This window comes from Nothoprocta perdicaria, unplaced genomic scaffold (assembly GCF_003342845.1).
Source record: "Nothoprocta perdicaria isolate Ctin4 unplaced genomic scaffold, notPer1 scaffold_203, whole genome shotgun sequence".
Taxonomy (NCBI): Eukaryota; Metazoa; Chordata; class Aves; order Tinamiformes; family Tinamidae; genus Nothoprocta; species Nothoprocta perdicaria.
The window spans coordinates 1,040,813-1,054,078 of record NW_020455239.1 but is presented as its reverse complement, the minus strand read 5'-3'; the positions used below and the strand labels follow the sequence as shown (position 1 = coordinate 1,054,078).

Here is a 13,266-nt window from a genome sequence, read left to right as displayed (position 1 = left end):
GACCCCGTGGTCAAACCAGGCACTGTGCTAATTAATTTTTCCAGACTTAGAAGAACAAAACAACGCAAGGAGTGTTACTTTCCCAACAATGATGGGCAGCAGACCAAGGTGTCCTCTCTTACGCGGCCAGCACAACCACGAGCAGCGCTGCAGCAGCTGCGGTTGCTGCAGGGGCAGGACTGGGCTGACTGGTGCCACAGGCAGTGCCACAGGCAGTGCCGCGGGCTGAGCTGTGCTATGGGTTAAGCTGTGCCGCGGGCTGATGCTGCGGATCCTCATCCTCTCGGCAGCGGTGCCACCACCCCCAGCGCAGCCACTTGCCGACGCGCGGCCTTGCCGGCATGGAGCACAGAGTGAGGTTAAAGCTCTGTCTGTTGTTGGTTTTATACTCCAGCTCAAACAGCTCTCTAAGCCAGCCCGAAGCCAAAGCTCTCACAACTGAGATGGCTGCTGTTGCCACACAGGCACCCAAGCACAGACGGTACCCATGCACAGGCTGTGCCCATGCTCCAGTGGTACTCGTGCACAGGTTGTGCCCATGCTCCAGTGGTACCTGTGCACAGGAGATACCTGTGGTACCTGGCTCCGGCGGTACCTGTGCTCTGGCTCGCTACCCATCATTACGAGCAGCACTACCCTGACCTGACGCTGATTTGCAGATCTGTTTTGTGAGCAGGTAAATTAGAAGCAATACCACAACCCTGAGGGCAACAACAGCTTGAGCTGGACCTCTAAACAGCGTCTGAGCTCCCACATATTTTATCGGCGCACTTGAAGCCCTGCTGTTTAACCTGCAAGCATGGGGAGATCAAAGCACTGGCTTTGATACAAAGCAATGCTTATCTCCTAGGGAAGAGAAAACCTGGGCAAAGGGGAAAAATAAAAAGGTTTTAAAGGTTTTTACATCTCATACTTCTATGACACTTTTTTTTTTTTTTTCCTTTTTTACTCTAGATCCTCTCAGGACAGACAGATACTGTACCTGGCTAGGAAACACCCACCTTCCTGCTTCCCGAGCACCCAGTGTCTCTGCGATTCCTCACCCAGGCTGCCAGCCTTGCCCAGCACCGAGTTCCCAGCCCGCCCTGCGCCTCGGTGCCATCGCACCGGGTTCCTGTCAGTCCCACCAGAATGCTTCCATCAGCTGCTTTGGGACAGTACCCATTTCTATGGCTGCAAGTTCTGCTGACAGCCACAGTCTTTGTGGCTGCTCTGACGCTCTGCACCTCAGCTGCTGTTCTGCCTTGCTCGGCTCTCACAGCAGCACCGCAAGGAAGCGGAGGTGCCTCGTGCTCCAACACGGCTTTTGCAGCCTCTCGCCCACCCCGCAGAAGCGCGTGCACGTTGAATGACACGGGTTGGAGCGCTAGCCAAGCACGGCGTGCAGGTCCAGGCTGCCCGGTGTGCCGCCACGGGGCTCGTGCACCGCGAGCGCTGCCTGCAACGGGGACGTTTGGAGAAACAACCGCAGGGCGCAGCACGAAGCTGCGGCTGCAAGAATCTCAAATACAACCGGACTTCAAGTCTGTGAAGTACTTCATTAATGAAGTGCAGAAGACTTATGGTCCCCGAAAACAGGTACTTGAAGAGTATAATTAGACTCCCAAACTTACGCATACTAATATACGTAACACAATAACTTAATTCGAGTGTGAATGGTTTCTTCCTCTACACTTTCATCATCTCCTCTATACACATGGCATTGAGCCATAAGAAAGCAACCAAACCCAGAAATTACTCCATATTTACAAATGCTGTAAACTATGTTTTACATCTTGCTAAATAAGAGTATTTGATACAACTGTTATTGCATATTTCAAAAAATGCACTGACTTTTAGATTATTTATAGGATAACTCCAGTCTTCTCTGTACGTGAAAGTTATATGTGAAAATGTATCCCTATATGTACACACCAACATGGAGTTCGTTGCAACCTGAAATGCAGGTACAACTGTTTCATCAGAGAAGATATTACTATGAAGATTTTCAGATTCAAGAAAGCATTTAAGACCTCCGAGACAAATGACTACCCAAACAAATATAGTATTTGAAAGTTTGCAAAGGAAATATCAATAATTATAATAATCAATGTACTATTTGCAGTTAAAAAGTAATAATTCACTACAGTTATTGTCGCTGTATGTTAAATATATTAGGTATGTTTTACAATTTTTAAAATACACTAACAACAAGCATATAACAAGATAATCCCTGAAACAAATTTAACAATATAAAGTACTTCAAAAGAACTGAATAAAACTAGAAAATGAATATGGAAAAAAACAGTACTGTCAAGATTACTTGATTTAATTAGAAATGTTACTTAATACAAATATTTATAAGCCTTACCACATTTTTATTGGATGAATCTTTAAAAACGAACTTCAGCAAACTTAAAGCAAAAGTGAAGCTTTACAAACACTATACTGAAAATGCAATCAATAATTAAGATGCCTTTTTAACACATTCATAACTCTTCATGGCAAATCTACATTTTTTATACTTATGATACTAATGAGAAGTGAACAGCTATTGATATGTATGTGTATATATATATGCATATATATGTGCATGCATATGTGAAGGTATGTGAACGTGTATGTATATATATGTATATGTATACATATATATATATATATATATATATAACATATGCACCACTAAAAAGCCCTTTAATTTATGGGATATATGAAAGTAGAGTCATTAGGACTTGTACCTTGTGCTGGCGATACTTGGTGATTCTGCTCCAAGCCTACATCTTTCTAGCTGATTAGCCACAATTTGCCTTTCCACTTCCAGTTCTCTGGTAAGTCTTTGAAATTGGAGCTCCTGAAATTTCAAAATAAAAAGAAAAGCATTCTTGATGTTAAAAATGCGTGCGGATTAATTCTGCAGCAATCAGTATCTGTTTTGACTCCTCTTCACTGGAATAAATTATTAGAAGATTAAAGCGAAGATTTAATGGTTCTTTAGATCAATGCTTCATGAAAATACTACCTTATCACCTGTTAAAAAAAGGAAACCAGTGTTCGAGCATCTGCAGTTTTTATTTGTCCTGCAATTTAGATTTTGGTATCTCTTTCTGTTGCCATGGCCTGATAAATTAAGAGCCTATAAGGTCAGTCTTCATTTTCACCTATATCAGAGGTATCCTGGAAAAAACTGTGTCCTATCCTTTCCAGTTGCAAAACTCTGAATCCTAAACTACACTATGTGGTGACTTCTGTATTTAAAATTTTATAATTTATTGTTTCAAATGGTTGAAGGTACTGATATGCTTCTTCAACATTTCTGGTTTCAAATCTTGTTAAATTTCTTGGTCAAAGTTATCAACCCTTCCCCATTTTACAAATGTTGGCTTTCAGAAAATAATGCTCAAAGCAAAACACAAAAATAAATGACAAAGAAGGATCGCAATTAAACTCTAGAAAGATCTTCTATAAACAGAATAATCTAAAATCCATATTATGTCACCATGGGATAAAAGAGACCTCCTGCTTTACGGTTCTTTTTCTATCATTAACAAAAACTATGAGAGCAATAGTATTTTTTTCTCAAATTGGCGTTCCATATTCATTGAACATTACAAGTAAACTCTTTAATAATATATAAAATTAGATAAACTACACAATTTAAGAATTGGATAAATACTGGATCACGACTTGCCGCAAAGTTGCACAGAAATATCTATTTAGCTTTAAGGAGTAAATTAAACTACTAACAAGCTTTATTTCCTGAATATACACTGTGCAATTGTATCAGCCAGTAGTTAGTTGCCTTGCCGTGACACGATGCCTCAGTCATGTATCACAGCTCACAGATGCTATTTTTTACAGTCTCAACAGAAAGGAAACTTCAACCCTTTATCCTCATTAGGGACCCTGAAAGCAGTCCCTGCTTGCGGCAGCTCCAACACCGGCTCTGCGGGGCCTGCGGCCCCTCTCCCCCACTCCTGCTCTGGGGACCCCATAGCGCTGCCGGAGCGACGCTCCACGACAGGGGCTGTCCCGCACCAACGGGACCGGTTTCGACTGACGCTCCACGGACAGGGGCTACCCAGCACCAACAGGGCCGGATTTGACCGACGCTCCACGGACAGGGGCTGCCCTGCACCAACGGGGCCGGATTTGACCGACGCTCCACGGACAGGGGCTGCCCTGCACCAACGGGGCTGGTTTTGACCGACGCTCCATGGACAGGGGCTGCCCCGCACCAAGGGGGCTGGTTTTGACCGACGCTCCACGGACAGGGGCTGCCCCGCACCAATGGGGCCGTTTCCCCCGGCCTCTCCAGCGGGACGGCTGAGCGGCTGCCCCGGAGCCGGCCGGACCCACCAGCAGGTGCGGCTGGGGAGCCGAGCCCGCCCTGCCGGCCGGAGAGCTGCTTCCCAGGCCTCACCGCTCCCGACCCTCCCTCCTCCTCCTCTTTTTGGAAGTCGCTGCATTTCATCTTCAGCAAGTCAAATATCTGGATATCAACAGAGTTATAGCTGGGAGTCCAAAAGTTTATAATAATTTTTTAGACCAGAAGACAAGAAAACACGGACACCAACTTCAGGGATCAAGTAGAAAAAGTGGTCATTAAGCATAATATATTTCTTTGATGATAGCATAGATGTTGAGTTCTTCTTAATTTAGAACTAAAACCAATCTTGGGCTTCTATATCAAGCAATACTTTAAGATTGCCATGGTAATATCTTAGAACCCTAAGATAGCTTACTGCTTGTTTTGGGCTCAGGTAATCAAAAGAACCTAAAAAACAGAGAGCCACCTGGATTCTGCAAGCCCAAGCGTGACACTTGTCCTCCAGGCACAAAGAATTTTTATGTTGAAATGTCTGCATGCTTACAGCGAAAGCCCCTTCCTCTCCCCGCAAACCACAGGGAGGGCAGCAGAGCAACATGGGCCCGGCCGTCCCGATCCTCGGCTGATGGAGCCACTCGGCCGCTGTCCACAGGAGAGAAAACAACCCTGTTTGTCAGGCTGGCACATCCCGACAAGCTTCAGAGCAGGAGAAGCTCTCCAAGTCACACATGGAAAAGGTGTTTTGGGACACACATCCCAAATGAGCCTCTTTTCAATGGGATTCTAGGGCTAAATCCTTTCAGCCCTGAGACTCGATACAAAAAGCCTTATGAACCATAACCTTTGGACCATGAAGTTTAGGGGCCTAAATATGGACTAGAAAGCATGGATAGTGTGAGAGGGTTTGTACAGCACGTAACTGCATACAACAGCAAAGATCCAATCTTCGGAATTTGATGGCAAGTCATAACAGGACATAGCTTCATGTTACATCGAGAGGTGCATATGCATCCTGTCACTACTTCTTTAAGACTGTCTATGCTTTGGAAATAAAGGATTAAAAATGCATCTTTAGCAAAATAATTAAACATATATAGTTTATTTTTCATTTGCAAATCTGAATATAGATGAAATATTCACCTAAAAGCTGGTTCACCAGCAAGCCATTAATATGCCAGTGGTAAGTGTGCCATGATTTTCAAAGAAATGTTTATGTACTAAATCTCCTTAAGTTTTGAAGCAAGTGATGGCATGACAAGGCTTTCTCCAAGTAAAATATATTAGAGAGCATGTAATATATGTGATCATTTTTAAAATAAACAGTATTATGCTCCTTGCTTGTAGTGATATATAAGATTTACCCTCTGGTTAAGGCTCTTTCCTATTCCTTGCTTCTAAATCAATATTTAAATAGCGACATCACTCATAGCAATGTCATTTCTACAAACTACGAACACAAGACTCAAATTGCATATTTGTTATTCCAACTATTACTGGTGTTTTTTCACTAGATAAGCAAAATTAAGGAGATGTCAGCCATGAGCCTCTACTAATTTGCCTTCCCTTACGGACAGAGGCATTAACAAAAACAAGGCTGTTTTGCAGAATAATGTTATTGCACGTGACCAGCGCGCGTCCACCCCGCGCCACCTCCCGCAGCCCGAGCCAGGCCTCTGCACCAGCGCCCGGGTGATTCTGCCCAGGGGACACTGTTTTCATTGGGACACGCTCTGCTGATGTGTGCTTTGGAAGAAGGGGGCTACCAAACCCTCCGAGCACGTGGAAACGTTCTAGAAAACCTTCTACTTAAGGCCAATCAACTAAGAATAACAATAAAGGGAATACGCACCAGAGGAAAGAGGAAGCAAAATGAAAGAAATATTGATAGCAGTAGGAATAGGGAATCAGCACAGGAGAACGAAAAATAAAATACAGGCTTGTCAGCATCTAGTCTGTTCTCGTCAGCAAGTCTTTCCTAAAATATTACAGAGGTTTAAAAGTTGCAGAAAATACTATTTTTTGTAGAGCAGTAACATGACAAAAAGCAAAAAAGTGGAAGATTTGCTGTATTTTTCTTATTTCACAGCAAACTTACTGCAAGCAGTATGAGAGGGTCTCTCTCCCCACATTCCACGAGAACTCCATAGAGCAAATTCAAGTTTTGTAGCCAGAAAACAAAGCTCCACCAGTTCCAAAAACCACCTCAGAGTTTAGATCTGAGGATCTCAGGCAGGTAAAGAAGAAAAAGATCATTGAGATTTAACTGAAAGCATCACGGAAGAAGAGTCTTTTCTTTCTGTGTCCTTGATTTATAACTTGACATGGTATTTCTTGAATACAGCAGTTTGGTCTATGCAGTAAGAGCTCAGGCATCGGCATCCAGGGATGAGTGGCCTTTGGATCCCAGAGCAGGGCTCAGAGCTGCCGCCTCCGTGCGCGCTCTGGCACCACGCAGTATCGCGGAGACCCAGCACTGGTGCTTGTTGGGTCAGGCCCAGCAGCGACGGGATGGGGCTTCCGGCTGCACCGCCGCAGGCTGCACAACGCCGCTCCAGCTGCCGAACGGCACCGGCTCCGCGCCACGCGCACGAGTACCCGTAGCACCCGCGTGACGCGCCCAACAGGAACACTTGGGTGGCTGAGTATTGTCCCTGGAGTTGGCTATTCCTCCTTCACGTGCGGCGCAGGGCCGCGCGCCTCGCCGCTGCCCGCGCTGCCCAGCGGTGCTCAGCAGAGGCGGCGGCCGCGTGCCGGGCGCTTCGCGACTCCCACACACGGCAAGGACTCCGGCCCTCTGCTCCCCACACGCTGCCGGCTCCACACGTGCGCTGGGCGGCGCAGATCCCCCCCGGCCGGCTGCAATTCTGGGGTGCATTCAGACGCAGACTACTAAAAACGCACATTGAATACTGTACTTTTTCCAACCTGAATACCCTATGATACAATCCTCCACGAGACTCTGATAAGACAAAACTAAACTTTTCATTGACCATAAGATCTTTTTTTTCTTTTTTGGAAAAACAAAGTTTACTCACACCCACAACTGCATTTACGTGTGTTCAGTTCCTCACTATCTCCCAAAATAAAAAAGATGCAAAAATCAGAAAGGGTAGAAAGAACTGCAGATTGCAGGATGTGAAATGATCCAACTACAATTAGCAGCTGATCTCACTCCCTCTGTATTCAACAGCGGCAGACCACTAAAGCCCTCAATGCGCCTCTGCCTACATTGCTCACTAGGCCAGTAAAACAGCTTAGTGCTGCTCTAGCAGACGAGGGATCAAAATCTGAGGAAAGTGGGTAGCAGCCCATAGGGAAGACACCGAGGAAGGAGCCACTCGAGGCCTGCACTGACCTCTCTCGGGCAGTGCTCCCTGGAAGCTGCCGCAATAACTAAGGTTGTTTTAAACCGGTGCTCAAGGGACATACCTGGCGGTGCCAGCTGCTAACCAGAGCTGAGCTGCCCTACGGCGGGCAGGCAGCCAATCTGAACACTCACGCAGTACAAAAGTATTTCGGTATTTTTCAAGGATACCCAACTGCTCCAGGTAGGGTCTTTCTCAAGACTTCTCCACAGAACTCTAGCAATAAATTTTGAAAAGAAAAATCAAATTCTACACTTTCATATTAATAAAGCAGAACACTGAATTTTGATGCAGGAAATGAGTTGGCAGTTTCATCTGAGACAGGGGTCCTAGAATAAGACAAGAGCTTCTGAGACTTGATTTTACTGAATACAGAAATGATTGCAAATAACAGAAACAGTAAACTGCAAAGTTAGGGAATAACACCAGCAAGCGAATTTAAATAAAAAGCCCCTTCCAGTCACCAAAATTTTTGCAATGGCTTTTTTCCCCCCCCTACTCATGCCCTGCTTGCTGAGCAATTAAAAGAGAGAGAGAATGAATACCCTTTGTGGAAAGCAGACACAGGTCTGTCCATCTAACTGATCACGGGCTGCAAGCAAAGCCCACACGTCCCTTTTTCTTTGGCGCAGTTACTAGGAGTTCGGCAACCTGGCGAGTCTTCCTTCAGATTCCCTCTTCAAGTTACATATCTACACGGATTACGCAGTACTTCCTATCGAATTCCTCTGTATCTGAGTTGCTAAAGAACTCTGCCCAAACTACCCTAGTATTCTTAGTAATTACAAGTTTGAAAAATTCAAACGCAAATCTTTTGCTATACAGAAGATACATTCTCTCACGTCATATTTCAAAAAAACCCACAAGATTTTTGCTTAATTTTGTGTAGAAAGAAAACTATGAAAAAATCTTGAGAAATAAATTTGTACTCATGCAATAAACAAGAGAAAAAAGTGAAGCTCAGAGCTTCTTATATATGGTTCACTATAATTACTGAACAAGAAGAGGCTTTGCTCTAATGTTAAACAACAGTGAACCCTTCAAGCAAGACATTCAATCCCAGGTCTCTGGAGGTTTCCTATCCACAGGAAAACCCCCCAATGCTCCTCAGTGCACCAAGGCAAGGCAATGGAAAGCGGTACCGCTACAGAGGACAAAACGACCCACTAGAGCTGGCTTTTAAAGCCGGAGCCAGCTTTTCCCAGCACGACCTTCCTCTCTCCAAGCCCAATCACCAAAAGGAAAGCTAAAATGCAAAACAGGAAGTTTATTCCGAGTGATCCAGTCACACATCTGGTCCTGCCAAGTCAGCAGCAATTCATTTTAAATTCAATGGCATGAGACTTGCATGTGTAAAGTAACAAATCTATACCTTCATCTGGAGAAGCACTTGGCAAGTAGCTGCCTTTAACATTTCAAAAGAAATTACGGCTATGATGTTGCCTTTCCAATTTGTAATAGCATGCTATTACGGTGTGCAAATGCTCAGCTTACTTTAAATGCGAATGAGAGACTTTCTGTAGAGCTAAACTTTTACCCAACTATTTCCCAGGATTCAGTTTTGAGAAATAAAGTTACATATTTTAGTACTTTAGTTCTACATAAAACCAATTTCAGCGTTTTTAAGATGCCTCTATCCATAAAAGCATGCAAACTTCATAGTATTTAGAAGTGAAACAGGTAGATTAGGAAAAAAATAATCCATATAGCCACTGGAAAAAAAAATTAAAAAGAAAGAAAAAATAAAAAGGACCAAATATGTTTCGGCTTTGCTACTTTCACTACTGTTGAACTGTCTTAGGATTGCATGCATTCCTAATGGAAGTGCCTTAGCAGAGCCAACGTGTGTGTGCGTGCCCTAGCTTACACTAATACTCATTAGGGATGCAATTTCATGCTGAAACAAAACTTAAGCTTTGTCAGAAGAGCACAGATGTAGTTGTAGAAACCTCGGTTTCACCACAGGTTGTGCTTTGTTCTGCAGCTATGATTTTGTAACATCAGAAATGGACAGACATTGACGTTCTGTAACATCAGAAATGGACAGGCAGATGTTTTTGCCCGATCCGTTGTCCGGGAGGGCCCTCCCGGAGCAGGGCCCCGGGCCGCGGCGCTGCCTTAGGGCGATTCGCGAGCCAAGGGCCAGGGTGCCAGGCGGGTGTCCCCGAGCGCCCTGCCCGCCGCAGCTCCTGCACAACCCTCACTCGCGCCATGGGGGAGGCGCTGCTTGAACTCATGCAGTGCATTAAATCCCCCGTTTCGGAAGTGCTGTGGTAATTCAAGTGCTTTTGGGGCAGTTACAGCTTTGTGCAGAGCAGCCAGCTCAGTGCCGATCCTCCTGCACCCTGGCTCCGCTGCAGTATGTGCTGCTAAAGTGCTCAAGTTCCAGCTAAGGTGGGGCAGCTCTATTGCACAAACACAGACCTGCTGCAGATAAAAGATTCCTGAGTAAGAGGAAGTTAGGCCACAGCAAACAGCATTTTAGTCTCTGTTCAAGCATAATAAAGTAAATAACCACACTGGAAAATATTCTGTTCTGGGCTTTTTGCCATACAGGAAGGGTGGTGAATGTGTCAGTGTCCACAATCAATATCAGCAGCAAAAAAAGATCTCAAAAGGTACAGCTTGGTCCTCAACACGTTGCTTTACCATCTGCAAGACAGAAGCAAGAACTTCCCTCTCCCTCCCATTCATTCTAAAGCACCCATGCATATTACACCTAAGCTCTAGTCTAGTCCATTTCACCACCTGTTTTTCCTCTTTGATCAGAATAGTCCATATATTTAGCAGTCTTTCTTTGAAAAAGAAGAAAAATATTTCTTTTGTAGAAAAGAGAATATTAACAAATGCTTTTCCTATTACATGTACCATGCCTCAGTCTAGTACAGATACTGTGGTCATAACTGTCTTTTTGGTTAAGCATTCAGTGTTGCACTAGAACTGCACAGACTCACTTCTGGAAGGCAACTGCAGCTGTAAGATTGTTGGCAGGTGATTGCTATGAGTTACACTAGCACAATTCATTGCAACACTGCTCATAATCTGAGCTATGATTACAAGCACGTTCCCTGTTAATTGCAAAATAAAACAGACCAACTTAAAATCACACAAGTGTATTTTAAGCAAACGAGTCCTTTTCAACATTTGTAATAGGTTACGATTGCACAAGGCCAATTGCTGTCCCAGGCTCCAATTACAGGCACCCAATTAACTGAGACTACTTCTCAGTAGCCTCCAGCATTAACATCCTTCATACTGGAAGATCTGCTTTAATAACCCTGAGACACATTTAGGGTTGCTATTGCCATCTTAAGAATCCCTATTCAGATGTTGCAATCTATATATTAAAAAAAGACAGCAGATCATTATTTATAGATATGGCAGTGGAAAGCCAACTTTTATCTCTTCCTTTTTTATATTAAAAGAAACAAACAAAACAGTAACAAAAAAACCACCCTGGTTAGGAATTTTCTTTGTAAAACTAATGTTTTTCCTTAAAATAACACCCCAAATCAGGCTGAACCGCATTTCAGATTTTTTCCTTCCACAGAAACTATAGCTAAGATATAGGTTCACAAATATACATGCATAAATATGTTATTGACTTAAAATACAGTATTATTTTCAATGTATTTTCTACAGCTAAAACTGAACTCAAAGCTCACACCATTCTTTAAAAAAATATAGAAAACATCTCATACCACATCTTTACCTGTGTACTTCTGTAACACCATATGGAACATACAGACTGGACAAAAACTACTTTTTCTCAGAGCTGCCCAAGTTTTACACCGGACTTTACACCCTTAACCTGCATTTGCAGTCTGATTTAGAGCAACAGCTCAATGCACATGGTACAGCGGATACAGATTATCATAATGATGCTTCTGCCTATTGCAACTAAATGTACCCTTTATGTTCGGATTCTGACCTGCTTCTCGTCTACGCCAGTACTTGAATAACTGCCAAATGTAGCATCCTAGGGCTAGGAAACACGCTTAGAGGGAACGTTATTTCCCTGTGGGCAGTCAGGGCAGGGCCGCGGCGAGGGGAGCGGTCCTGCGGAGCGCGGCGCTGGCTGGCGGCCGCCCGGGCATACCTGCTCCTTCACGGACGCCAGGATGGTGGTGGCCGTCGCCTCCGCCTCGCTGCCGGGGCCGGCGGCCGCTTCCTGCGCGGGCGGCGACAGCCCCTCGTCCAGCGCGGGGGGCTGCTGCTCCGGGGCTGGCATCCTCCCTGCAACACACAACATTTCACACGTTTATGTTTACGTTAAATAAACCCAACACTGCAAGATTCCACATTATTGCTCCTGCCTTTGCTGTGCAAATTTTTGAAACTTAACCAAAATTGCAGAGAAATTTGTTACCATCAATATCAACATATGTTGCTCTTCTTGTGGTTGACCCTCACAAATTTAAATTAGGATCACGCGCAGAACTTGAAGGCTAGGCAAAGCAACCAGGCAGAATAACATTTTAAAATTACTGTAAAAGAGCCATTTTGCAGTAGACATTAAAGGCAGCAAAATCCAAGAAGTATGTAAAATACTACACATCTTAATGTTACACTTCTAAGCATCAAAAGGTATAGGATTATTATTGTGGGCACTTTGCAGCGCAGAAGAACGACAAATAGAACACCCAAGCACTGCTTTGCTGTCGAGCACAAGCCACAAAAGAGACTATTTTGGCAATAAAAGTTCAGTCCAAACAAAGCTGCTTCTGCAGGTCCTGGGGAAGAGGAAGCTGGAGCAGCAGAGAGGGCCGCGTCCACGGGCCATGATCAGGAGGCCGCGGCAGCCGCTGCTCCAGCCCTTGCAAACATGACCGATCAGTGCTCCAGGATAGGGAAGCTGCTCCTGACCCCCCAGTTCAAGCACCACTCTGACCAGTAAGCATTCAATAGTTATAAAATACTAAGTACAAGGTACTCAACTCTCTTCTGGACACACAGCATGCTTCAACTTCCTTAGGAAGGAAATAATGCTCATAATGCCTAGTTCTGTGCCTCAGCAATAGGAACTCCACTCCGGATTGTACCGACACACCCCGGCACAGCCAGGAATGCCGGGAGCCCAAGCGGCCGCGCGTGCTGCAGCCGGCTCCAGAGCGGGACAGGTCCTGGGCACTGCAGGCGACGTGGGGCGCGGTCCGCGCGGCGCCGGAGCTGGCACCGGCTGCTCCGCGCCTGCAGACAGGCAGGGCCATTTCCCACCGCGCTGAAAAACTGTGAGGTCCCACCTGGTGCAGGGGAGCAGCTCACAGCACCGACACACAATCGCTTCTGAAATCACTCTGCAGCATCACTCGCTGCAGGGCAACTTCTGCATCCTCTATTTGCATCTGCACACAGGGGCCGGGCACCAGTGCAGAGCTGTTTTGTCGGGGGACTTCTACGCTATTGCAGGCAGTTTCAATCAGAAAGGTTGAATGGGAACCAGAAGAAAGATGAAAACACGAGTGGAAGAAACAGTACTTTTCCAGTCGTTTCCATCGTACGCTCATCCCCAGGAGCCAGGAGCCTGTGTAGACAGCAGCCACCCGGCTGCGCTCACAGGCCCCAGCACCACAAAGGGAGGGCAAGTTGCAAGCA

The 13,266-nt window shown here is 45.2% G+C and overlaps 1 protein-coding gene across 2 annotated transcripts in view; it reads right to left on the bottom strand.

Moving 5' to 3' along the window:
* PKP4 (plakophilin 4) overlaps positions 1-11,920 on the bottom strand; it is a 55,479-nt gene extending 43,559 nt beyond the window's left edge. Inside the window, exons 1-2 of one of the 2 annotated variants that reach the window (XM_026038156.1) lie at positions 11,771-11,920; positions 2,718-2,830 (exon numbers count right to left, since the gene is read on the bottom strand). In XM_026038156.1, the coding sequence (XP_025893941.1) occupies positions 2,718-2,830; positions 11,771-11,902 (245 nt within the window). In that variant the 5' untranslated portion in view covers positions 11,903-11,920. The remainder of the gene's footprint in view (positions 1-2,717; positions 2,831-11,770) is intronic. The other variant, XM_026038158.1, reaches the window with a different exon arrangement.
* Positions 11,921-13,266: the final 1,346 nt, after the last annotated feature.